General features: G+C 43.9%; 2 protein-coding genes across 37 annotated transcripts in view; one reads left to right on the top strand and one right to left on the bottom strand.

The window, feature by feature from the left end:
• Window positions 1-3,896, top strand: part of LOC110520260 (nebulin) — an 83,500-nt gene extending 79,604 nt beyond the window's left edge. For all 34 annotated transcript variants that reach the window (XM_036974701.1, XM_036974730.1, XM_036974731.1 and 31 more), the window contains 3 exons: window positions 2,115-2,255; window positions 2,482-2,585; window positions 2,892-3,896. In XM_036974701.1, coding sequence (XP_036830596.1) covers window positions 2,115-2,255; window positions 2,482-2,585; window positions 2,892-3,065 — 419 coding nt within the window. In that variant the 3' untranslated portion in view covers window positions 3,066-3,896. The remainder of the gene's footprint in view (window positions 1-2,114; window positions 2,256-2,481; window positions 2,586-2,891) is intronic.
• A 306-nt stretch (window positions 3,897-4,202) lies between these two features.
• Window positions 4,203-26,952, bottom strand: part of rif1 (replication timing regulatory factor 1) — a 31,457-nt gene continuing 8,707 nt past the window's right edge. For 2 of the 3 annotated variants that reach the window (XM_036974740.1, XM_036974739.1), the window contains exons 10-34: window positions 25,029-25,140; window positions 24,564-24,737; window positions 23,405-23,515; window positions 19,890-19,952; window positions 18,892-18,995; window positions 18,516-18,602; window positions 18,046-18,119; window positions 17,744-17,924; window positions 17,437-17,544; window positions 15,991-16,140; window positions 15,747-15,846; window positions 15,326-15,630; window positions 14,272-14,474; window positions 13,982-14,075; window positions 13,761-13,892; window positions 13,374-13,516; window positions 13,120-13,209; window positions 12,969-13,029; window positions 9,322-12,771; window positions 7,408-7,539; window positions 7,007-7,093; window positions 6,611-6,726; window positions 5,624-5,777; window positions 5,304-5,427; window positions 4,203-4,971 (exon numbers count right to left, since the gene is read on the bottom strand). In XM_036974740.1, the coding sequence (XP_036830635.1) occupies window positions 4,706-4,971; window positions 5,304-5,427; window positions 5,624-5,777; window positions 6,611-6,726; window positions 7,007-7,093; window positions 7,408-7,539; window positions 9,322-12,771; window positions 12,969-13,029; window positions 13,120-13,209; window positions 13,374-13,516; window positions 13,761-13,892; window positions 13,982-14,075; window positions 14,272-14,474; window positions 15,326-15,630; window positions 15,747-15,846; window positions 15,991-16,140; window positions 17,437-17,544; window positions 17,744-17,924; window positions 18,046-18,119; window positions 18,516-18,602; window positions 18,892-18,995; window positions 19,890-19,952; window positions 23,405-23,515; window positions 24,564-24,737; window positions 25,029-25,140 (6,621 nt within the window). In that variant the 3' untranslated portion in view covers window positions 4,203-4,705. The remainder of the gene's footprint in view (window positions 4,972-5,303; window positions 5,428-5,623; window positions 5,778-6,610; window positions 6,727-7,006; window positions 7,094-7,407; window positions 7,540-9,321; window positions 12,772-12,968; window positions 13,030-13,119; window positions 13,210-13,373; window positions 13,517-13,760; window positions 13,893-13,981; window positions 14,076-14,271; window positions 14,475-15,325; window positions 15,631-15,746; window positions 15,847-15,990; window positions 16,141-17,436; window positions 17,545-17,743; window positions 17,925-18,045; window positions 18,120-18,515; window positions 18,603-18,891; window positions 18,996-19,889; window positions 19,953-23,404; window positions 23,516-24,563; window positions 24,738-25,028; window positions 25,141-26,952) is intronic. The other variant, XM_036974741.1, reaches the window with a different exon arrangement.

The following is a 26,952-nucleotide window of genomic DNA, read 5'->3' as shown; positions in this document are numbered from 1 at the left end:
CCATGTGTAACTTTGTGTTGTTGTATGTTTCGAACTGCTGTGCTTAATCTTGACCAGGTCTCAGTTGTAAATGAGAACTTCTCAACTAGCCTACCTGGCCAAATAAAGGTGAAATAAAAATAAATAAGGGGTTGAGTGGACATAAACCATGCCAGGAAATGCACCCCACACCATAACAGAGCAGCCAGAACCAAATCTAATCAATTTGTATTTGTCACGTGCCGAATACAACGGGTGTAGACTTTCCCGTGAAATGCTTGTTTACGAGCCCTTCCCAACGATGCAGATAATACAAAATAATAATACAAATATTAAAACACCCAAGAATGGAGCTATATACGGGGGGTACCAGTACCAGATCAATGTGGAGCTATATACGGGGGGTACCAGTACCAGATCAATGTGGAGCTATATACGGGGGGTACCAGTACCAGATCAATGTGGAGCTATATACGGGGGGTACCAGTACCAGATCAATGTGGAGCTATATACGGGGGGTACCAGTACCAGATCAATGTGGAGCTATATACAGGGAGTACCAGTACCAGATCAATGTGGAGCTATATACGGGGGGTACCAGTACCAGATCAATGTGGAGCTATATACGGGGGGTACCAGTACCAGATCAATGTGGAGCTATATACGGGGGGTACCAGTACCAGATCAATGTGGAGCTATATACAGGGAGTACCAGTACCAGATCAATGTGGAGCTATATACGGGGGGTACCAGTACCAGATCAATGTGGAGCTATATACAGGGAGTACCAGTACCAGATCAATGTGGAGCTATATACGCGGGGTACCAGTACCAGATCAATGTGGAGCTATATACAGGGAGTACCAGTACCAGATCAATGTGGAGCTATATACGGGGGGTACCAGTACCAGATCAATGTGGAGCTATATACGGGGGGTACTCTCCTCTCCTCTCTGGTACCAGTACCAGATCAATGTGGAGCTATATACGTGGAGTACCAGATCAATGTGGAGCTATATACAGGGAGTACCAGTACCAGATCAATGTGGAGCTATATACGGGGGGTACCAGTACCAGATCAATGTGGAGCTATATACGGGGGGTACTCTCCTCTCCTCTCTGGTACCAGTACCAGATCAATGTGGAGCTATATACGTGGAGTACCAGATCAATGTGGAGCTATATACAGGGAGTACCAGTACCAGATCAATGTGGAGCTATATACAGTGCCTTGCGAAAGTATTCGGCCCCCTTGAACTTTGCGACCATTTGCCACATTTCAGGCTTCAAACATAAAGATATAAAACTGTATTTTTTTGTGAAGAATCAACAACAAGTGGGACACAATCATGAAGTGGAACAACATTTATTGGATATTTCAAACTTTTTTAACAAATCAAAAACTGAAAAATTGGGCGTGCAAAATGTGGCAATAGGTCGCAAAGTTCAAGGGGGCCGAATACTTTCGCAAGGCACTGTACAGGGAGTACCAGTACCAGATCAATGTGGAGCTATATACAGGGAGTACCAGTACCAGATCAATGTGGAGCTATATACAGGGAGTACCAGATCAATGTGACCTGTCCATGTGGGCATGCGCTCCTTTCTTTCTGCTGTCGTCCACGTTCAGCTCCTTGGTCTGACTGACATTGAGGGAGAGGTTGTTGTCCCAGCACCAGACTGCTAGGTCTCTGACCTCCTCTCTGTATGCGATCTCATCACCATCGGTGATCAGGCCTACCACCTTCTTGTCGTCAGCAAACTTGATGATGGTGTTGGAATCATGCTTAGCCACGCAGTCGTGAGTGAACAGGGAGTACAGGAGGGAACTAAGCACACACCCCTGAGGGGCCCCCGTGTTGAGGGCCAGTTTGGCAGAGGTGTTGTTGCCTACCCTCAATGCCTGGGGCCGGCTCGTCAGGAAGTACAGGATACAGTTGCAGAGGGAGGTGTTCAGTCCCTGGGTCCCCAGGTTTGTGATGAGCTTGGAGGGGACTGGCATGCTGCCGGCCAATTACGTGGCGGGGACTACGGAACCCTCATTTACTCACGCGTTTCCATTATGTTGGCAGTTACCTGTAGCTTAAAATACAAATACAAAAATTATTCAACCCATGACATTCCTTATCTGACAGTCCAAGCCCAGCGACGCAGCAAGGAGCACTCCCGCTCTACCAGTGCTATGAGTGGTGTTGGCGATGAGAAGTCTGAGGTGTCTGAGGACCCAGGACACCACATGTCGCTGTACAGCAACGGCTTCACTCTCCCCTCTATGGGTAGGTCTACTGTAGTAGGTCCTCCTCTGCTCACTCACAACCAAGTTTAGATTTCACACCACCAAACCACTTTGGACCACTTGGAAGTTTAAGTGTCCACATGGATTTAAGACCTATATATTCAAACCTCATCAATACTTTGTATAGTCAGTACCCTGTGCCCACTCCTCTTTGGTAGAAGTATCCTTGAGTATCTCTTGACTAATGTCTTTCCTATCTCCTGCAGGCTACACACACACCAAGACCGTGGAGCTGCAGCAGAGGTCTTCCTCTGTAGCCACCCAGCAGACCACAGTGTCCTCTGTCCCCTCCCACCCCTCCACCACCGGGGTGAGTACTGTACCCATGTACCACGCTCACAGGAAAAAGGTCATTACCATGGCAACCAGTCCTCAGTTTGTTGGCTGCTGACTGACTGTGAAACAGATTTAGACATTTTATTGCCTCCACATTGGGAAGGGAGACGCCAGAAAAACAAGGAGGCCTGTGTTGGGAGTTTTTTGGCAAAATCCATTTGGTGGGATGTTGTGCACTACTTTGTTCCAAAAATGGATTTGAAAAAAAGATGTCAGTAAACCATCCGCTGCTTTCTTTATCAGCTACCATGACTAAAATCTATTTTTTTGTCCCTTTCAGAAAACGGTGCGTGCCATGTATGACTACTCCTCTGCCGACAGTGACGAGGTGTCCTTTAAGGACGGTGATGTCATCGTAAACGTGCAGGCCATCGATGAAGGTTGGATGTACGGCACCGTGCAGCGCTCAGGCAAGACTGGCATGCTGCCGGCCAATTATGTTGAGGTTATCTAAAGACAAGGCCCGCCCATCCCCTCCAATCCTTCCTCCAGAGTGTGCGAGACATCCACTGGGCTCCCTGATTGGCCCCTACCTACGGCTGAATCTGTCACTTCGTAAACCTTTTGTGTAGACTAGTGCTTAAAATTTGATTTTAGTAGCTATGTAACTATTAGTCTACATGAACCCATTTCATTGTCCCCTGTGGACGACGTAAAAATAAACATACCTATATATAGACTGTCAAATGTTAAACCTCTTCCAAGACCTTGTTTCGCAATAACAATGACAATCTCATTGTGTAAATTGCAGGCAAATGTATTTATCAGTTAAATATTCTTAAAGCTTTAAAGTTAACTTTCACACAAGAGATGGGCTACATGCAATTCAAACTTTCCTGTGATGTAAAAGTGAACGTATGGAGAGAATAAAGTTGTATTATCACCTAAGTCTACAAGGGGTTGATGAAAATAAATTACAAAGATGTGTAACCTTACCGAGGCATCAGCCATTGCCTCAATGATCTAACCTTAAACCATGGGTCTGTTCAGGATGTAACATTACAGAAAGTTCAGATAGAAATGTATTGTGTAGAACAAATGTTTGTCAGAGAATAGGGAACCGTGTCAGCTCTATTCACTGTATTTCCATCTACAACGTTCAGAGCGTTTCACACCCGTTTCTGAAGAGTTGTGCGTTCTGAAGTTGGAAAAGAGCAGCCTCTTCCCTCCTGAAGGCTGGCCACTAGTTGCATGTGTGTTTTGTTTCTTCTAATTACCTAGGTCTGGGGGTCAAGGAGGTCATATACCTTAAATCAGTAGCTAATAAAGCACACCACGCTCTGCACTAGTGCTGTCTTGTGTTTCTGTATCTTGTGGCCTCCTCACTTTGATTTAGTAACATTACATTTCCTGCAGTTCAAAATGCAGAACCGGAGAACACGTTAGCAGTGAAACCGACATCAGTTTGTAAGCTTAGCAGTAAAGCGTCCTCTGAGTACAACTCAGGATAAACTGTCCATAACATGACAGACAACATACCATCCAGTTGCACTATAGAAGAGGTTCCAATTCGCTAGCACCACTGGCAACAGGCAGCTAGCTGTATCACATCCGGCCGTGATTGGGAGTCATAACACTTGGTGATACACCCTCAAGTTCTCATCCTTTATTTAAGAACGCAAAATGTAAAAAGGTGCCACCTTCCTAGCCAGTATTTATTGCTAAAAAGTAAATTCATGGCAAAGTCTTGGAACAGCCAATCAGAGACCGTGCTTCCCTTTCACTCGTACCATAGCAACAGTTAATCATCATCATCACCCAACCTTTCAGGCTAAAAAGAAAAGTAAAGCAGTGAGCATTTATAAAATACCTCCCTCACCTATCAGAGGACATGGACAAAGGCCAAAGACAACAGGAGTTAAAAACATGTAGCACAGTCCTGATTAACTGTTAAGAGTGTAATAGGAAAAACAGTGATTGGAGTGTTCAGGTTTGAAGTCCATGGGGGCTGAGGGGCCTGGCCACCCATATATAAAAAAAGCTCTATAAGATCTCTAAAAACACCAACGTTCCGCCCTCCACAAATGTCAATAGGCACCCTCAATTGTCGGGCATTCCCAAGATATGCAATCCAAACCCCGTAGACCGTTTGGATCAGGGTCCGCTGTCCTTGTTGTGAGAAAGTAGTCTGCTCTGCAGCTGCACCACTACATTCTTCATCATCCCTCCCAGCTGATCATGGAGCTGAACAAGCTGGTCAGGGGAGCAGCGGCTCAGTTCCTCCCCAGCTAGACGAGCTCCCAGGGACTCCACCTCCAACAGAAGATCCCCCTCAGGCCTCTGGTGGTCAGGCCTGCTCTGGTCCAGCCTCTCCTCTGGACCCTGCTCCATGGACACTGGCTCATCCAACATCTCTGTGGCTACAGCAGGGATCAGAGAAAAGTCCATGTATGACATACTGAAGACGAGCGGTATTAGTAATACTACAGATCGCTTAAACTAGATTGAAGGTTTATAGATAAATATAAAGATGTTTTGTGTTATTGTGACCTAAAAATGAATAAAAAAGTAATTCAACTGTGGCCTAGGCTGGGTTACAGTACAGCACTGTGACAACTGTTGCTTTTAAAAGGGCTAGACATGTGATTGATTGTTAAAGTAACATATTCAATTCAAATCGCTTGGCACCAAAAAAAAAAACATTATCATTAGGACATTTTTCTAAAGTGGAGTGTATTTGGTAGGAACTCACCGAGGGCCTCTCCAGGAGTCTTGTCCTCCTCTTCCTGGTTCTGAGGAAGGGTTGGCTCCTCCAGCTCTGATGTCATGTTCTCCATCTCTTCAAAACTCTTCAACTCATCACTACGGCCCTTCCGCTGAAGCAAGGACAAGGCAAACAATCAGATACAGCCCAAACAGATGGCACCAGTTCAGGTGGCTTTTATCTGAAGTTATAATCTATGTAGGACAATTATTTATCGGGTAAGATAAGGTGAACAGAAGAGATTTCATTTTCAGTTGCATTTTTAGAAGGTGGTGGAAAGTTACTGTTTTGAAAGTTTTAGACATTACCTGCTGTTCGTGGTATGTTTTAAGTGCTGTCTTCACATTCGAGATCTTTGGGGAGCGAATGGGAAGGTTCTTGATTTCGCTGGGTGTGAGAGCACTGAGGTCTCCAACCGTTTTGATATTACGGGCACGCACAAGATGACCAAAACCACGAGGCCTATAGGAAGAGAGAGAAAAATAAATACAAATCTCTCTCCATGTCTGGGGGGGAAAGATCTCAAACTGTCCACTATGAAGTTTTGGATGTCAGCAACACTTATTATTGAAAGGAGCATCAAGCTCATCACTGTGCACTTTCACCACCCTGTGAAGTTCATCATAACATATTTCATCTGTAGCCTAACAAACTGCATGCTTTCCTGAGTCGTAGTAGGAGGACCAGACAACATATCTCCTTTACTTCAATATGATGATTTATATCAATATTTGCGCATATAGGCGTTTCCGCCATCATTTCTCGCTTAATTAATTTTACCAACACACAAAGATCCCATGTTGTCTAGCATATTGTTTTATCGACATTTGGAAGACAATTTTCTGTTTCCATCAGGCCCGTCTTTTCTTATCCAACATTCAGTTTACGTATTAAAAGGTTGCCGGAAATGTAGATTTATTTGCATTGTCCCTGTTAAATAAACCTAAATATTGAGGGTCTTATTCTGGTGACATGATGATCTGGCTGCCGTTTGACAACTAAAAAGAATCTCACTCTCTCGTCCATAATCATCTCATCATGTAGGCCTTTTTTTCTTTCTGGGTACATTAAATCGCAAAAGTAATTTTTTATGCACACTACGTCATCAACACACTGCATTTTAACCACAAATCAATTTGATGGACACATCTGGTGGGAAAATGCGCATATTGTTTTTATGCAGATTTTAGAATATTCACATGAAAATCTGTTGTCAATTGGATGGAAACCGATCTAGTATGTCAGATTTAGCCAGCCAGACAAATGTTCCATCATATAGGGATTTATGTCCTCACCACATATTGGAGGTGATCTGAGGCAGTACCGCCTCCACAGGCGTAGAACAGCTGACCAGGGCCGGGTACACACAGTCCTTAGGGATGGGCCTCGGCTCCCGGCTCATCTCTGAGATCTGAAACAACATTCATCAAGTCAGCCACTGATCAAAGGAATTGGACTCATGTACTTGTTCTTCAAAAATATGATGCACAACAATCATGCACTTTGAGATATCATGCATTTCTGAATGTAGTAAAAATGAATGTCCTTGTTCTTGATAATAAGGTTTCTATAATCGGATACATTTGGTTAAAAAGGATTGAATTTGGATTTAAAAAAAGGTAAACCGTGTTGCATTTATGATGGTGTCTGAAAATAACTTGGGTACTACCTGTCTAGCTGGGGAAACATACCAGGCATTTCTTGGAGCTCTTGTACCCCGGGCTGCGGAGATTGCGTGGACTAAGGATCATTAGGCCCTTTGTTGGTGTTGTGATATACTGCAATATAGAGCAGAGGTTAGGTTAGGTTAGGTTAGGTCAGGTTAGGTTAGGTTAGGCTAAGAGTCCAAATGTAAGACATCAAAAAAAAGGAAAGGCAAAGTTCTGTTAATCTGTGGCCCCTTATAGAGTGGTATTCTCATTTGATATCTGCATGATTAACTAACATTCTACACACGGTCTCCCATTGATGACGATGAATGATATACACGAAAGTCCAAGTGGCACATACTTGACCCTAAATCAAACCTATAAGGATTTTGTGCAAAGTATATCAAATGACATTTAATAAACATCACTAGTGGATCATATACCTTAGGCTGAGTGATGCTACTGCTGGCAGTTTTGGCTCTTGGGGAGCTGGATCGGATGATAGGGCTGCGACGGTCAATGTCATCTGCCAGCTCCTGGTGTTGGATTGGGTCGGCAAATGATACTCGTCGAGACTGCAAAATATAGATTCATTTAACACTGGTTTTCAGAACCTGCTAATGCCATTCTAGATACATCAAGGTTTCTCTTCAACCGAATGTAATTTTCAATTCATAATGATTTAGTGAAATGCAGATAATTCTAATAAATGCATACAGTGCCTTCGGAAAGTATACCGACCCCTTTAGTTTCCCACTGTGTTACATTAAAGCCTTATTCTAAAATGTCTTAATATATATATTTTTTAAATCCTCAAATCTACACACAATACCCCATAATGACAAAACAACTTTAGAAATGTTTGTAAATGTATTAAAAATAAATACTTATTTACATATAAGCATTCAGCCCCTTTGCTATGAGACTCGAAATTGAGCTCAGGTGCATCCTGTTTCCATTGATCATCCTTGAAATATTTCTACAACATGATTGGAGTCCACCTGTTTATTTATTTAACCTTTATTTAACTAGGCAAGTCAGTTAAGAACAAATTCTTATTTTCAATGACGGCCTAGGAACAGTGGGTTAACTGCCTTGTTCAGGGGCAGAACGACAGATTATTTACCTTGTCAGCTCGGGGATTCGATCTTGCAACCTTTCGATTACTAGTCCAACGCTTGAACCCCAAGGCTACCTGCTGCCCCAGATCTGGGAAGGGTACTAAAAATGTCCGCAGCATCGAAGGTCCCCAAGAACACAGTGGCCTCCATCATTTTTAATTTAAATGAAATAAGTTTGGAAGCACCGAGACGCTAGAGCTGGTCGCCCGGCCAAACTGAGCAATTGGGGGAGAAGGGCCTTGGTCAAGGAGGTGAGCAAGGACCCAATGGTCACTCTGGGAGAATCTTCCAGAAAGACAACCATCTCTGCAGCACTCCACCAATCAGGCATTTATGGTAGAGTGGCCAGACGGAAGCCATTCCTTAGTAAAAGGCACATGACAGCCCGCTTGGAGTTTGCCAAAAGGCACCTAAAGACTCACAGACCAAAATAAACAATATTCTCTTGTCTGATGAAACCAAGATTGAATTATTTGGCCTGAATGCCAAGCATCACATCTAGAGGAAACCTGGCACCATCCCCACCATGTTTTTCAGCAGCAGGGCTAGGGAGACTAGTCAGGATCGAGGGAAAGATGAATGGAGCAAATTACAGAGATCCTTGATGAAAACCTGCTCCAGAGCACTCAGACTGGGGCAAAAGTTAATCTTCCAACAGGACAACGACCCTAAGCACACAGCCAAGACAACGCAGGAGTGGCATCGGGACAAGTTCCTGAATATTCTTGAGTGGCCCAGCCAGAGCCCGGACCCAATCTAACCTCTCTGTAGAGACCTGAAAATAGCTGTGCAACAATGCTCCCCATCCAACCTGACAAAGCTCAAGAGGATCTGCAGAGAAAAATAGGAGAAACTCCCCAAATAGAGGTGTGCCAAGCTTGTAGCGTCATACCCAATAAGACTCGAGGCTGTAATCGCTGCCAAAGGTGCTTCAACAAAGTACAGAGTAGTGTCCAAATACTTACGTAAATGTGATATTTCCATTTTTGTTTAAGTAACACGTTTGCAAACATGTCTAAAAACCTATTTTTGCTTAGTGGGGTAGTGTGTCGATTGATGAGGGGAAAAAACTATTTGATCCATTATAGAATAAGGATGTAACGTAACAAAATGTGGAAAAAGTCAAGGGGTCTGAATACTTTCTGAATGGACTGTAAATGTATCATAAAGAACGCATTGTAACCACAGTCTGATTTGTGTAAATCTTCATAGATTAAGTACACAGGATCATGTTACCTTAGTGAAAGGTGAAGAACTCTCCTCTTCTATTGGTCTTTTCTGTCCCTTCTTCAGTATAGAGGTGGAGGGGGAGGCTGAGGGAGTCCACATTCCCCTAATCCTGCCACTGCTGGGGCTCTGGCCCACCTCCAAACCCATCATAGCCTCCAAACCCTTCTGCTTGGGAGGCGAGTCTTGGCACAACACGTCTTTAGAAGTACTTGGATGATGTAGAGGCACTGGTGCTTCGCAAGTGTCGAAGGTCAGAGGGGCAACAGAGTCTAGAGGATGTAGAGCTAGGTCATTATTGTCTAGCTGAGTTTCTTCACCGTCCTCTTCTTCACACTCAAGACTTGGAACCGTATCCATTTTTGCCCTCTCTTGGAGAGGAGTGATATCTTGAACGTCGTTTGCCTGAGGCTCTGTGTCATTTTCTCTGGTCCTAGTAGAGGTGTTGTCAGATTCTGGCTGGCCTTCTTTAATACATGTGTACTGCTCCTCCTGTTGCTCCTCATCTAAGCCATTGAAACCCTCTGGTTGGGTATGCACAATAGACATGAAAACATCCTCTTCTGGTTGGTCCTCCTCTAGAACATTGTTAGTAGACTCTGGATGTCGGTTCTCCTTGTCTTCTCCCATCTGCTCCTCTGTCACCTCCTCACTGGACACAGTCACAGGCTTCGGCACATCTACAAGCTTCTCCCCTGAAGACTCAGCAACCTGAAGACTCAGGCTCAGCTTCTCCTCTGCAGCTTCGCTGGGTGAAGTATCTGTGGGGAGACCAATGGAGATGGGAGGGGTGCATAGTTTGTTTGGTTCAAGTAATACACTTTCATATCCTGAGAATGACTTTCCATCAGCGGAAGGCACTGGAGAGTTGGCCTGCTCAGAGTCAGTGAGGAGCTTATTTTGGAGCTGTGTTGGCCCTTCACACCCAAAGTCACTATGAACACCCTCCTGAGAAGAGACTGTTTTGAGGTTCTTCCGTGGGGATATGCAAAAATGCTGACTCTTAAGTTGTTCTAGATCAGATTTGAACGAAGAGTTGATCAACTGAGAAGGCAGCTTGGTATTCTCACACTCACCCTCTATATCTACAATCTCAGTGTTATCCTCCCTTTGCCCCATATTGTTCTTTGTTATCAGAGGAAGTTTCAGAACATCCATAACAGGTTTAAGGGAGTTGATACTTTTAATGGTTTCATCCACATCCTGAGGAATCTTAACTTCTAAGGCCTCACTCAATGGGTTTTGCAAGTCTGATTCAGACTTTAGAGAAGATTCAGAAAGATCCATTGGGATCTCTAGGTAAGCCCCTGGCTCTCCTGATCCAACAGTAGCAAGTGGGCTTTGAAGAGCTTCGGTGGATTTGGGATTCCTGCCTCTCTTCTTGGGTTTCTGGGCATCCTCCCGGGTCTCTGAAGTGTCTGACTCCTCCACGTTGGAGGACAGTAAGCCCTGAGAAGCTCTCCGTCTCGTAGTCCTTCTGCTTCCTTGGGGGGATTCCTGTGTTCCAGCCTGGTCTGCCACCTGGGAGCTATGAGTCTCTATGGTAGGGGTTGGCATAGGGCTGCTGCTGGCCTTCAACTGTTCCTCTAACTTGCTTCTCTTACTGGATCTGCCTCTGGGCCTCGGCTGGCTGTCTGTTTGTCTGGTGGCGGAAGGAGTGACCTGAGAATCAGTCTGGCTCATCTCGGGTGCTGCTGCTGAATCAGTGGCCACATTTGGACTTGTTTTGTCCTCCAACTCAGCCACTTCAAGGGGCACCTTGCTTTTCCTGCTTGCTCTACCCTGTGACTGGCTATATTTTGGAGTGGCTGAAGGTGTGGTGATCTTTGAGTCAATTTGACAGAGTGTGTTTTCCGTGCCAACTCTTCTCTGTTTGTCTTTACCCTGTTCTTCGGACTGTGTGACCAATTTACTCCTCCCGCTTGATATACCCTGTGAATGTTCATCTCCTGTTTGAGCAGCAGGAGATCGTGTGGCCATCTGAGAATCACGTTGGCTTTGCTCCTCCTCAGTAGGATCCTGCTTTTCAACCTTGTCTGGGAGATCAAACTCCTCCGAATCACTGACGGCCTTGCTCCTGCTTGTTCTACCCTGGGACTGACTCTCTAGTTGAGATGGTTTGGCTACATGTGAATCTGTTTGACTTCGCTTCTCCTTCTGAGCCCTACCACCCTTTTGTTTCTGATTGCCATCATCCTCTACTTCCACAGCCAGCTTACTCCTCTGACTACGTCTACTCTGTGATTGGCTATCATTATCAGAGGCAGTGACCGTTAGGGAGTCACTTTGACTGAGCTCTTCCTTTGCAACACCTCTCCTCTTCCGTTTGTCTTTTACCAGCTCTTCTGATTCCCTGACCAATTTGTTGCTCCTCCAACCCTGTGATAGGCTGTTGCTATCACCAGCAGGTGAAGGTTTGGCAACCTGTGAATTTGATTGACTCAATTCACTCACTTCCTTGTGACTTCTCTTTCTCAGCTTGTCTTTTCCACCATCCTCCTCAACAGCCAGCTTACTTCTCCTACTGGCTCTACCTTGTGACTGACTATCAGTTGGACTGGCAGGAGAGGGAGTAGTCTTTGGTGAATCAGTTTGACTCACATCCTCTCCAGGTTGAGACTTCTTCCTCTGTTTGTCTAGATCATCTCGTTCCTCTGTGTCCTCTCCTGGTCTCAGCGGCCTACTCCTCCGCCGTCCGGACCGCCTTGGTTCACCTTGGCTCAGAGTGGACTGGGAGCTGGTATAATCTTCCAAAAGACCTTTAGATTCCTCTTCTTCCTGACTGTTGTTTCCCATTACTTCTTCAACTGCAGGAACTGGAACTTCCTTCAGTACTTCCACCTGAGTCTGGGTGTCTGGGATGACATCGTCCTCTGTGGTTTCACTTGACTGTTTCTCAGCGATTATCTCAACTTCAGATTCCTTTTTGTTTTCTGAAGATTCGTGTTCCTCTTCCTCCTTTAGGAAAGACTCGTTCCTGGAGCTTTTGTGTCTTACTTGTTCAGTCTCCTGGGAGTCCTGTCGGTCTGTGTCAGCCTCAATCTCTTCCGATGGTTTCTGAGAGGCAGGCTCCTGCTCCTGGCTGTTCAAGGTCCTGGTGAGGGGGCCTGTAAACTTCACCACGTTGGCAGGACTAGCAGGCTTCCCCTCAGCATACTTCTCCAGAGTGATGAAGGACTGGCGACGACTGTTGTGTTTCTTAGGTGTCCCCGAGATGATATCAGAGCCGCCAGAAACAATTGGGCTGGTGCCCTCTTCTCTAGACTCCATGGCAACATCGGAGTCCTCCAATGGAACATCTTCGTTGGCATCCTCCATGGAAACGTCTACAGACTCAGGAAGTACTTCCTCAGGAGGCTCCTCTTCCATTGCCGGTTCTGCCATCTCATTGGTTGGACTGATATATTCCTGGGTGTCTTTTGCCAAAACCTCAGAAGCTTCATCCCGTTCCACGTTACCCTGTGGAGAAAAGAATGCAGAGACATTTGATTTGTATTTTCACTTTCTTTTGCGTTTGAGGAAAAGGCTGTTAGCTTTGATGGCTTCTATGTTTTAATTTCAATGAAAACAGTTCATCAGGGCAAAAAAATTATAATTCATAATTCAGAACTCCGGGACAAATGTAACAATGAACTTTGTTGTTAGATTCTCTTTACCTCTGCTTTACCCTCATCTTTAGCTGCATCTTCGGCTTGCTCATCTGCTGGTAATTTGTCCCTGAAAAAGATATTCACGTTCTAACCATTGTGTCTCCCAACGTTGATAGATTAGTGGTATACAGTGTAACGGCAGCAGCCAACTACTTACAGTGATTCCTCCTGACTCTGTGTGTACTGGGTGAAGACTGTGGTATCAAGGGAAGCATCCAGGTTGTTGTACATGGCAGGGATGTCAACCCTTTAGAATAAAACCCATACAAAAGCATTATACAGTGAGAAAATGTAAGCATTTCTAAACTTTGTTGATTTGTCTAAAGGCAAAAATAAAAAAAGAGACGACGTAGAGAGACTTCCTGGTTAAATAAAGAGTAAATTAACAAAGTTGATTGGCCCGAAACTGACCTTTTGGTTCTCTTGACCTCTTTCTGGTGCTCAGTGAGAACTCTCTCCTTGGTCTCAGGGGGGATGAACACAAAGTCTATCGAGGCCTGCTCCTCCAGTTCCTCTCTACGAGGCAGCTTGTGAGAACCAAAGTCAAGTTTTGTCTGATAGGGAGAGAATAAAAGTCAGCTCTAATATGATGCTGATGGCAAATGGTGGCAATAGAGACAATTTACTGTGTTTTGATGGCCTTTGTAAGAATATAAAAGCTGCCGAGCACAAGATTTGGTCATGGGGTTCAGAGAATAAAGAATTCCATTTCAATTGAGTCAATTCCATTTTTCCTCAATGTGGGGAATTGAAATGGAATTCATACACGGGAAATGACTGGGTAAAAGCAGCACGTACAGAGACGGGCTTGGTAGAGGTCTTGGAGGTCCTGTCCTTTATCTCCTCAGCCCTGGGCAGTAGAGAATCCCTCTTCACCCCAGAAGTGACCTGTACTCCACTCAGTTTGGTCTCCAGCTGAGAGCTCTCACTCTGCATCCACAAAACATAATCCAGGGATTATTACACCATTCATATGAAACCTGCTCCGATTTGACTTATTCAACAGGGAAAACACTCACCGAGGACTGTCCACTGAGTTCATCTGGAACTTCAACAGACTGAAATCCAGGTAGAATGATAGGAGTGTTCTGCTTCACCTGGCTCAACACCGGCCTGGAAAAAACAAACATTAGCAAACATGAAAACCTTTTAGGGTCAGTTTAGGGCCAGTTTTCAGGACCCAGATTAAATACATTGCTGGACTTTAAAAGCAGTTTTATTGGCGATCCTCCACTGAATATGCTATTGGTCCAGGAAATCACCCCATAAATATAATATGGCTCATCTTAACATCCAAACAGATTCTTACTTGAGTTCCTCTGGATAGACGAGGACCAGAGTGTTGGCGAAGGTTGCATTCCAGAACTGTGTAGCTAAGGAGCGGACCTGCTTGCGCCGATGGAGGAACAGGACACAGAGCAAGGGGGACAGCAGGGAGAGCAGCTCATCATCATAGGCCAGGGCTGAACGGATCTGCAGGCACCCCAAGACATCACTCAGGAGCTTCTCCAGCTGCAGGGAAAGAACACACTTATAGTGAGACTAGCACCCAGACACAGATGATCGGTTAAAGATATGAAGCATGCAAAGAAAGTATCAATTACTTAGAAACTGAGCAAAAATATAAACGCAACATGTAAAGTTTTGGTCCCGTGGTTCATGAGCTGAACTTTCAAAAATCCCAGAAATGCTAAATACGCAGCAAGAATATTTCTCTCAAATCTGTTAACATCCCTGCTCGTGAGCATTTCTCCTTTACCAAGATAATCCATCCACCTGATAGGTGTGGCATATCAACAAGTTTGGTCAGTTTTGAGGGAGCGTGCAACAGGCTTGTTGACTGCAGCAATGTCCACCAGAAATGTTGCCAGACAATTTAATGTTCATTTCTCTACCAATTCGGTTTTAGAGAATTTGCCAGTACGTCCAACCGGCCTCAAAAACAAAGACCTTGTGTAACCATGCCAGCCCAGAAACTCTACATCCGGCTTCTTCACCTGCGGGATTGTCTGAGACCAGCCATCCGGACAAGTGATGAAAGTGAGGAGTATTTCTGTCTGTAATAAAGCCCTTTTGTGGGGAAAATCTAATTCTGATTGGCCTGGCTCCCAAGTGTGTGGGCCTATACCCTCAAAGGCCCACACCCATGGCTGTGCTCCTGCCCAGTCATGTGATATCCATAGATTAGGGCCTAATGAATGCATTTCAATTGACCGGTTTCCGTATATGAACATTAATTCAGTAAAATCGTTGAAATTGTTGCATTTATATTTCTGTTCAGTATATAACATTAATGCAGTAGTTTATATAGAGATCCATTTCAGTACAGATAAAGAAACGAAATGGAAAACATTTCAACACACCTTTGCTCCAAGACTTGAGGTACATTTGCGCTGCTCATTTGGAGTCCTCCCAGCCTGTTCATAGAGGGCTACGAGGGGATGTGAGAGAGAGGCCAGGGCCTCCTGGATGGCTGTACCCAGAGACAGATTAGAGAACAAGATAGAGAGGATGGAGACCAGGGCAAGGCCTGTACCATTAGGGGCCGTCTCAGGGGCCTCCAGTGCATTGAAGGTCTCAAGGGATTGAACCAGCAGGGTCTGGAAGGTATCCAGGTTCCCCAGGGCCTTGCTTTTCTTACGCACCCAGGTTAGATGGGTGTGGGGAGCTGGAAGGGACGAGGGGAGGGTAAGTAAACATCAAGCCCATTGAGTTAAAAAACACCTTGCATTTGTGATAACACGTTTTAAAAATCTGGTTAAAACAGTGCTAAAAGCATCTTACATTTCATCTTCTGCTGGAACTGTGGTGTGTAGGGAGAGAAGTCTGCACTCTCAGCGATGACCAGGAGGATGTTAGCAACCGCATGCAACGTTGCTGGAACCTGGAGAATAAACAAATGGGCATGGAACACTCCATGAATCTGAACAAACTACTGGTCAACAGTATTCATCAAAAGGCTACCAACTCTGGTAAATTAGATAACCATTGGGTGTTGGGTACAGCGCAGCGGTCCCCTCTTGCTTACCTTCAGAGCCTTTCTGTCCAATATGGCAGCCATCTTGACACACAGCTCCTCACAGCAGACGTTCTCCTCGGCGGTGGCCACCAGGGCAGAGCAGCGGGCAAACACCTTATACAGCCTGCACCACGTACCCAGCAAGGCCTTCTGAGTCATCTACAGAGGCAGAAAGCATGTTTGAGATTGAGCACGTTGCAGTGGGACAACGCAGAATCACATATCTTCAAACTACCCTGCATTCCAGCCCTCATTATGAGATTAGCGAATCTGCGCCTCCTCGACTTTCTCAAACTGATCCACTCAGATCACACTGACAGTATGGTACTTCACTGAAAATTAGAGCAAAGCCCTCAATAGGTTCAACTGTGGTTTATTTGAGAATCCTATAGCATGATCTTTTAAAAGATAAGCAGACCTGCCAACCAATTTTTACCACTTCAGCACGGCGCCGGCCCCCCCGGCCCCCACAACTGCGCACGTGCGACACCCACACTGCTCAAATCATAGGCAAATGCCAACTAGAAATACGTTTAAAATGTTCACATCAGGGCTCTCCCTAGGATTTCCTGACAACATGGTGCTGATGTAGGATTACGGTTGGTTGGTTGGGTGGGGGTCAGTCAACTTCCCCCCTCAGGAAGTTGGAGCATTTTGGAGAAAAAAAACGGCCATTTCCTGAAAGTCTTACATATCAAACAATGTACCCAACAGGTGTTTTGTTTAATGCTAAATTAAATTGAGGTGGTCTCAATGACACTTTCAGTTTTCTAGGTTAAATGTAGGGGTAATGATTATTCTAACATCTATCTGGATAGTCTGGTGAAAATGTTCACTGGCTTCTTCTGAATGTTGTCGTAGTCTAGCTTACTGTTGGCTATCTGGAATATGAAACACCTGAACTAGGCCTGTATGAGCTTGTTTCAGTTCTCCATCCCCGACCTCATCCATCTAGTTAGGTCTGACAACTAGGATACCATTCTTTCAACATGCCTTGTCATTGGTGAACTGACTATCACATCCGCAGCCTACTGTTGACATAGGCCTACAGCTATATTAAGAGGACTGATCAAGAACTGATTCATTAACATAGGCCTACATTATCGTTTCTGCTTGTCCATGCGCTTGCTCATACTACTGTTGCAAATATCAAAGCGTGTGCGGGCTAGAAAGTGTTCTCGCTTAGTTGACTAAACGCTGCAGCTAACTATCTTTGTCGTAATGACGCCTTAGCTAAGGAACCAACCAAGAAATAAGTGGTTATGTGCTTGGCCAACACCAACAACTTCAGACAGTTGAATTAAAAACCACAATGTGCCAACTAGAAGCCTATTGTTATGTATTTAAGGGTTGTTTTTCCACACAAGCGTACATTGACCTCACATTGCATGCATGGTACGCAAAATGCGTGCAGGCTGGCAGGTCTGGATACAGTATGCCATCTCAGAGACTCACCTGTGGCAGAACCTTGCCAGGTAGCAGGTGTATGATGGGGAACATCAGGGCAGTGAGCACAGCACTGAAGTTGTGCTCCAGAGCATCCCCTTGGTTCACCTCATTGGTCTGTGACGAGGGAGGAGAATCTTATTAAACCAACCTCCACCTCTATCTCCATCTATGCAACACGTAGGTGAAATATAAATCAGTTTGTTTAAGGTGACCCCTTGGCGAAATTGTTCTTGCATCTAAACAAACAAGCATCGTATGCAGTGCAGTTCTAGACACGTACAGATGTCAGTTATACAGTTTGTTCCTTTCTAACCTGTGTGATGGTGTCAGTCAGCGGGTTGACCACCAGGCTCCACATCCTCCAAAGCTGTTCTTTGTTCTCCAGAGTCCCCGCGCAGTGCCCAACCGCCGCCAGGACCGCCTCCCCAAATGCCAGGGGGGACGTGGGGCCGGACAGACCACAGCTCACCAGTGTCTCCAAACACAGGAAGAACCTGTGTGTGTGTGTGTGTGTGTGTGTGTGTGGGGGGGGGGGGCAGAGACATAACTCAAATAAGACCAGAAAAAGACATGTGGCTGCTACATTTACTTATGGTAAGACAGGGGGAAACCCACCTCTCATCCTCTACGAAGCCTGCCACCAGACTGTGGTTGTAGAACAGGAGAATCAAGAACAGAGCTGGGGTTCCCTGGGGCAGAGACGGATGAGACAATGTAACCACACCACACACAGAATTCAGAACACATCTGGCTCCCATAAAGACACTGCAGGATGTTCATTTACACTGATCTAGAGAAGACATCTTTATAGAGCAGGTCACAGGGTTGTCATCAGTACAGTGTAATAGGAGTCTATAGCTATGTCTCAGGGAACCTTCTATTGTTCAGATTTAAGATTGTGTGCAACAAAGAAAGGAGTCCGAGCTAGCAGGAAGCCGCTGGATAGACCTACTGCATTTCAGTTTATTACGTATGGAAACTGTTGCTTACATGGTGCCTTTCCCAATGGGAAAGATCTGTGTCAAGAGCATAATCAGATACACCCTGCATACAGCTGAACAGAAAGAGAAGAGGCAGAAACTCACATTCAGTACATCCATTTTGCCCACTTGGTAAGAGGCAGATCCCAGTACTCTCTGAGGGATACCCTTCACTGTCAATTCCAGCAGACTCTGTTGAGAGAGTCAGTAAGAAAACCATCTACTGAAAGCATTACAGCAGACTTTTTTACAAGCTAAGTGTGGCGCTTCAGGGCATTGAGCGATATCCAGAACATCTACATACAAGGTGGTCTACTGACACTTGTATGAAAAACTCCTGGACCAAAACACAGACTCATTAACAGAAGTTAGTAAGACTTTAGCTTTTAGTTTCCACTAACATGGGCTACCAGAAGACCAGTCCTGGTTGGAGGTGTAGTAGAATAAGAGTAGGTAGTACAGTGGTGGAGGCAGGTCTTACCAGAGCCCTGTTTGCAGGGAGGGCCTCTGAGGAGATGATGCTCTGTAGAGCCTGTAGCAGCAAGGTCAGCACCTCAGAGCCTTGCCTTTCCTTCTTATTGCCTGCTGTCACAGTAACACAGGTACAAGGGACAGGATGAGAGACAAACAAGGACAACATACTAGGGGTGGATCTCCATTGGTCTTTCCTCTCTCCTCACCACCTTCTCAAAACACATTGGAGAAGGTCCAAGGAGAGGGACCTAGAATTTACTTTTTGAGAAAGAGGCAAGGAGAAAGGACGAAAGTTATCAATTAAAGACGAGATCTTTTTACGTAATTTCTTTGGAAGGTCATCACTGGGGTCTTGCCCCTCAGATTTCATTCCTCGTCACAGCGGTTTCAGATCCGAAGGTCTGACGTCCGCTCAGACTTAAACTGATGACAGTGGGGTAGGGCCTGGGGTGGGGGAGGCTGGGGTCTCTGCTCTCCCCCCTGACAAAGAGGACTCAGGCCCAGCTCTGGTACTCTGTGTGGGGCCGCAGGGCTGACCCCATGGCTGAAAGGGTCAGTCCAACATTGCAGCGGCCACAGAACAGAACATTTCCCAATAGCAGCCAACTAAATGAAGACGGAGTGAGGTTAAACTATGGCATTACTCATCCAGCATGATGGTCTATCATTCCAACAGAGCAATGTTTCCCAAACCACTCCAGTCATTCCACTTACTTGATGTATTCCAGTAATAGCACACTTATAAATGACCCTACTGGTCAACTGATCACCATGCCCTTCATTAGTTGACTCAGCTGTGCCAGTACTGCAATACATAAAGTAAGTGGAACAGTTGGGGGTAACGAGGAGACGTTTGGGTAACATGGCTATAGAGGAGCTAGCCACGGCTGAAACTAGCTCATCAGTGAGTGAGATTACAGAGCTTCCTGGATAGACTGCAGGCCTAAATCATGATAGAGGTTATTCTCTAACTCCAATCTGATGTGGTTGGACCCTGGCACTCACCAGCATCAATCGTTGTGCTTACGAAACTGACGAGGTTCTTCCATATAAGGGAAAGCAAGGCATCTGCAGGGGATAGAGAGAAAAGGCAAGTCATCCCACATGAAGTGGCACAGTCATTTAACCCCCCCCCCACACATGCACTTCTACACATACAATCATTCCTTCCAACTCCTCCACCCCCAAGCAATGACTGAGGCGGGTTCCAATTACAAGTCGATGTGAGGGAGCCCTTCCACGACAGCAAGTCAAGCCAGAGCTATCCTATCCCCTTAATGGAGAGAGTACTTCTCTCTGGGTGCGTTTACACAGGCGGCCCAATTCTGATATTTATTCCACTAATTGGTCTTTTGACCAATTATATCAAATATTACTCAGAGCCGGTCTGATTGATCAAAAGAACAATTAGTGATACAAATATGAGGCTGTGTAAACGCAGCCTCTCACACACACACACACACACACACAAGTTACAGGCCTGGCTTGCCGCAGCTTGTACTAGGGAATGTTTGGAGCCTGCGGCATCTGTTCTTGGAAGAAGGCTAGCTGAATAGCATGCAAAGTGGAAGGAAACTAGGAAAAATGTAAGCCTAACAGGGCCATAGATTATTTATATCCTCTCCCTGGCTAGACTGGCAGAGGAAGAAACAGCTATACACTGAGGCTGACTCTGAAACAGTCTTCGAGATTACATACAATGGCTCTACTGTAGGGCTGGAATTGCCAGGGAGCACACCATACAATATTATCGCTATAATTAGGTACCGATACGATATGTACTGAGACTCTCAGGATCCTAAATGTACTGAGACTCTCAGGATCCTAAATGTACTGAGACTCTCAGGATCCTAAATGTACTGACTCTCAGGATCCTAAATGTACTGAGACTCTCAGGATCCTAAATGTACTGAGACTCTCAGGATCCTAAATGTACTGAGACTCTCAGGATCCTAAATGTACTGACTCTCTCAGGATACTAAACGTACTGTGATTCTCAGGATCCTAAACGTATTGTGATTCTCAGGATCCTAAACGTATTGTGATTCTCAGGATCCTAAACGTACTGTGAGTCTCAGGATCCTAAATGTATTGTGATTCTCAGGATCCTAAACGTATTGTGAGTCTCAGGATCCTAAATGTATTGTGATTCTCAGGATCCTAAATGTATTGTGATTCTCAGGATCCTAAACGTACTGTGAGTCTCAGGATCCTAAATGTATTGTGATTCTCAGGATCCTAAACGTATTGTGAGTCTCAGGATCCTAAATGTATTGTGATTCTCAGGATCCTAAACGTATTGTGAGTCTCAGGATCCTAAATGTATTGTGATTCTCAGGATCCTAAACGTATTGTGAGTCTCAGGATCCTAAATGTATTGTGATTCTCAGGATCCTAAATGTATTGTGATTCTCAGGATCCTAAATGTATTGTGATTCTCAGGATCCTAAATGTATTGTGATTCTCAGGATCCTAAACGTATTGTGAGTCTCAGGATCCTAAATGTATTGTGATTCTCAGGATCCTAAATGTATTGTGATTCTCAGGATCCTAAACGTATTGTGAGTCTCAGGATCCTAAATGTATTGTGATTCTCAGGATCCTAAATGTATTGTGATTCTCAGGATCCTAAATGTATTGTGATTCTCAGGATCCTAAATGTATTGTGATTCTCAGGATGCTAAATGTATTGTGATTCTCAGGATGCTAAATGTATTGTGATTCTCAGGATCCTAAATGTATTGTGATTCTCAGGATGCTAAATGTATTGTGATTCTCAGGATCCTAAATGTATTGTGATTCTCAGGATCCTAAATGTATTGTGATTCTCAGGATCCTAAACGTACTGTGAGTCTCAGGATCCTAAATGTATTGTGATTCTCAGGATCCTAAACGTATTGTGATTCTCAGGATCCTAAACGTACTGTGAGTCTCAGGATGCTAAATGTATTGTGATTCTCAGGATCCTAAACTTATTGTGAGTCTCAGGATCCTAAATGTATTGTGATTCTCAGGATCCTAAACGTATTGTGATTCTCAGGATCCTAAACGTATTGTGATTCTCAGGATCCTAAATGTATTGTGAGTCTCAGGATCCTAAATGTATTGTGAGTCTCAGGATCCTAAATGTATTGTGATTCTCAGGATCCTAAATGTATTGTGATTCTCAGGATCCTAAATGTATTGTGATTCTCAGGATCCTAAATGTATTGTGATTCTCAGGATCCTAAACGTACTGTGAGTCTCAGGATCCTAAATGTATTGTGATTCTCAGGATCCTAAATGTATTGTGATTCTCAGGATCCTAAATGTATTGTGATTCTCAGGATCCTAAATGTATTGTGATTCTCAGGATCCTAAATGTATTGTGATTCTCAGGATCCTAAATGTATTGTGATTCTCAGGATCCTAAATGTATTGTGATTCTCAGGATCCTAAATGTATTGTGATTCTCAGGATCCTAAATGTATTGTGATTCTCAGGATCCTAAATGTATTGTGATTCTCAGGATCCTAAATGTATTGTGATTCTCAGGATCCTAAACGTATTGTGATTCTCAGGATCCTAAATGTATTGTGATTCTCAGGATCCTAAATGTATTGTGATTCTCAGGATCCTAAATGTATTGTGATTCTCAGGATCCTAAATGTATTGTGATTCTCAGGATCCTAAATGTATTGTGATTCTCAGGATCCTAAATGTATTGTGATTCTCAGGATCCTAAATGTATTGTGATTCTCAGGATCCTAAATGTATTGTGATTCTCAGGATCCTAAATGTATTGTGATTCTCAGGATGCTAAATGTATTGTGATTCTCAGGATCCTAAATGTATTGTGATTCTCAGGATGCTAAATGTATTGTGATTCTCAGGATCCTAAATGTATTGTGATTCTCAGGATCCTAAATGTATTGTGATTCTCAGGATCCTAAACGTACTGTGAGTCTCAGGATCCTAAATGTATTGTGATTCTCAGGATCCTAAACGTATTGTGATTCTCAGGATCCTAAACGTACTGTGAGTCTCAGGATGCTAAATGTATTGTGATTCTCAGGATCCTAAATGTATTGTGATTCTCAGGATCCTAAATGTATTGTGATTCGAAACAGCGATTTTATTGCAATTTGCTGTTCCAAACATATTGCTCACCATACACCGAGTAAACATTAAGAACATCTGCTCTTTCCATGACAGACTGACCAGGTTAATCCAGGTGAAAGTTACAATCCGTTATTGTTGTCCTTTATTAAATCCACTTCAAAATTAGTCTTGATCAGTCATGGCAAAAAGTGCTGAAAACATGATGGCTCACAATTTTTTTTTTTTTTTTACACCAATACCACCTAACAAAAAAGAAAATTACAAGTATCGCTATAATATGGCCCAAAATAACTATTGATTTTTTAAACCACATCCCTACTCTAAAGGAGCCTAAATGGCAGTCAGAGCCATCATGGCGTTCATTGAGTCTATGCTCTTGTCAATTACAGTGAGTTACTTGAAGGCAGGTAGGTAGGTACCTGGGGCGTCTTTGCCGATGCAGATGAAGCTGTCGTGCACAGCAGTGATCAGCAGAGGGGCGTGCTTGGTGAAGGAGAAGGGGCTGGACAGGAAGGGGTGAGAAATAGGTTCTGAGAAAACAAAGAGGGTCAGTCAAGGTAGAAACAGGCAAACAGGTTCCAACAATTCTTTTTTATCTGACAGTTTACTTTACAGGGATTGCACATGAATAATGTGTGTGTCATCCCACGGTAACAAACATTTATTAAACTAGTTCTACACCTCCACAGGTTCAAAGGGCAAATCATATTCAAACAGCGCCACAGAGCAGCAAATCAAATTGTGGTAGCAACCCATTGTATTTCTATGGTAGCAACCCATTGTATTTCTATGGTAGCAACCCATTGTATTTCTATGGTAGCAACCCATTGTATTTCTATGGTAGCAACCCATTGTATTTCTATGGTAGCAACCATTGTATTTCTATGGTAGCAACCCATTGTATTTCTATGGTAGCAACCCATTGTATTTCTATGGTAGCAACCCATTGTATTTCTATGGTAGCAACCCATTGTATTTCTATGGTAGCAACCCATTGTATTTCTATGGTAGCAACCCATTGTATTTCTATGGTAGCAACCCATTGTATTTCTATGGTAGCAACCATTGTATTTCTATGGTAGCAACCATTGTATTTCTATGGTAGCAACCCATTGTATTTCTATGGTAGCAACCCATTGTATTTCTATGGTAGCAACCCATTGTATTTCTATGGTAGCAACCCATTGTATTTCTATGGTAGCAACCCATTGTATTTCTATGGTAGCAACCCATTGTATTTCTATGGTAGCAACCCATTGTATTTCTATGGTAGCAACCCATTGTATTTCTATGGTAGCAACCATTGTATTTCTATGGTAGCAACCCATTGTATTTCTATGGTAGCAACCCATTGTATTTCTATGGTAGCAACCCATTGTATTTCTATGGTAGCAGCCCATTGTATTTCTATGGTAGCAACCCATTGTATTTCTATGGTAGCAGCCCATTGTATTTCTATGGTAGCAGCCCATTGTATTTCTATGGTAGCAACCCATTGTATTTCTATGGTAGCAACCATTGTATTTCTATGGTAGCAACCATTGTATTTCTATGGTAGCAACCTGCCCCCCCCCTCACCCAGGCTGAGCGTCAGCTTGTTCTTGGCTGCGGCGGTTGTGACTTCTGACCCCAGGAAGTAGTGCAACAACATCTCTAGTCCCAGCAGCTGGATGGAGGGGTAGGCTTGGGCCACCACCACACTGGTGTTTAGGTTCAGACGGGGCACCATAGTGCCAGAGAACGCTGGGGAACCTGGTGGGGCGGGGGAAGAGTGATTCATCAATGACGTATGAATCTCAGAGTAAAACATTCAGTTACATTTCTTTTACATCCAATGTTTCCACAGTCCCAGGTGACACATTTCAGGTATATCCGACACGAGAATATTAAGTAATGCTGTTCTATACGCTACTAGGTAAATGCAAGTACATAACGGCAAGTCACGCATGCAAATTGAAAGCAAAACAGCTAACGAGCAGCAGACGATATTTTCCAGTACTAGTCAATAGAAGGTAGGTGAGGGCAGTCAGAGGGAGACTGTACCAGATTTAGGAGTAGTGGTCCCCACAGCACTGCACTGGCTGGAGCTCCTGGAAGGAGTGGCTGGCAGGGCCGAGTCTGGGCCCAGGGTGCACTGGAGGAGAGGAACACCAACCTGACAACACAGACTACTAGTCAACAACAGTAACACATTAAGTATGGTTAAAAACGAAGGGCAATGATGACGTCAGATAAGACAATACATGAGTAGATTCAGGTTCTCAATTGAATCTCAATTCCCCAGTAACAAATCCTAGTAACAAGTCCTAACACATTATCAGGTTATGTTATTCTAGTATGAAGATGAAATGCTTGTTGTACCTGTTCAAACATGTACATAAAGCAGGAGAAACACGAGCAGTACCTGTTCAAAATGTGCAGTATAAACATGTACATAAAGCAGGAGAAACACGAGCAGTACCTGTTCAAAATGTGCAGTATAAACATGTACATAAAGCAGGAGAAACACGAGCAGTACCTGTTCAAAATGTGCAGTATAAACATGTACATAAAACAGGAGAAACACGAGCAGTACCTGTTCAAAATGTGCAGTATAAACATGTACATAAAACAGGAGAAACACGAGCAGTACCTGTTCAAAATGTGCAGTGTAAACATGTACATAAAGCAGGAGAAACACGAGCAGTACCTGTTCAAAATGTGCAGTATAAACATGTACATAAAGCAGGAGAAACACGAGCAGTAGCTGTTCAAAATGTGCAGTATAAACATGTACATAAAGCAGGAGAAACACGAGCAGTACCTGTTCAAAATGTGCAGTATAAACATGTACATAAAGCAGGAGAAACACGAGCAGTACCTGTTCAAAATGTGCAGTATAAACATGTACATAAAACAGTAAGAGAAACACGAGCAGTACCTGTTCAAAATGTGCAGTATAAACATGTACATAAAACAGTAAGAGAAACACGAGCAGTACCTGTTCAAAATGTGCAGTATAAACATGTACATAAAGCAGGAGAAACACGAGCAGTACCTGTTCAAAATGTGCAGTATAAACATGTACATAAAGCAGGAGAAACACAAGCAGTACCTGTTCAAAATGTGCAGTATAAACATGTACATAAAGCAGGAGAAACACGAGCAGTACCTGTTCAAAATGTGCAGTATAAACATGTACATAAAGCAGTAGGAGAAACACGAGCAGTAGCTGTTCAAAATGTGCAGTGTAAACATGTACATAAAGCAGGAGAAACACGAGCAGTACCTGTTCAAAATGTGCAGTATAAACATGTACATAAAGCAGGAGAAACACGAGCAGTACCTGTTCAAAATGTGCAGTATAAACATGTACATAAAACAGTAAGAGAAACACGAGCAGTACCTGTTCAAAATGTGCAGTATAAACATGTACATAAAGCAGTAGGAGAAACACGAGCAGTACCTGTTCAAAATGTGCAGTATAAACATGTACATAAAGCAGTAGGAGAAACACGAGCAGTACCTGTTCAAAATGTGCAGTATAAACATGTACATAATAGAAACACGAGCAGTAGCTGTTCAAAATGTGCAGTATAAACATGTACATAAAGCAGTAGGAGAAACACGAGCAGTACCTGTTCAAAATGTGCAGTATAAACATGTACATAAAGCAGGAGAAACACGAGCAGTACCTGTTCAAAATGTGCAGTATAAACATGTACATAAAGCAGTAGGAGAAACACGAGCAGTACCTGTTCAAAATGTGCAGTATAAACATGTACATAAAGCAGTAGGAGAAACACGAGCAGTACCTGTTCAAAATGTGCAGTATAAACATGTACATAAAACAGTAAGAGAAACACGAGCAGTACCTGTTCAAAATGTGCAGTGTATAAACATGTACATAAAGCAGTAGGAGAAACACGAGCAGTACCTGTTCAAAATGTGCAGTATAAACATGTACATAAAGCAGTAGGAGAAACAC

The sequence above is a fragment of the Oncorhynchus mykiss genome, chromosome 3 (genome assembly GCF_013265735.2).
Source record: "Oncorhynchus mykiss isolate Arlee chromosome 3, USDA_OmykA_1.1, whole genome shotgun sequence".
NCBI classification, from domain to species: domain Eukaryota; kingdom Metazoa; phylum Chordata; class Actinopteri; order Salmoniformes; family Salmonidae; genus Oncorhynchus; species Oncorhynchus mykiss.
Note: the sequence above shows the minus strand (reverse complement) of the source record. Positions and strands in the feature narration are given on the sequence as shown.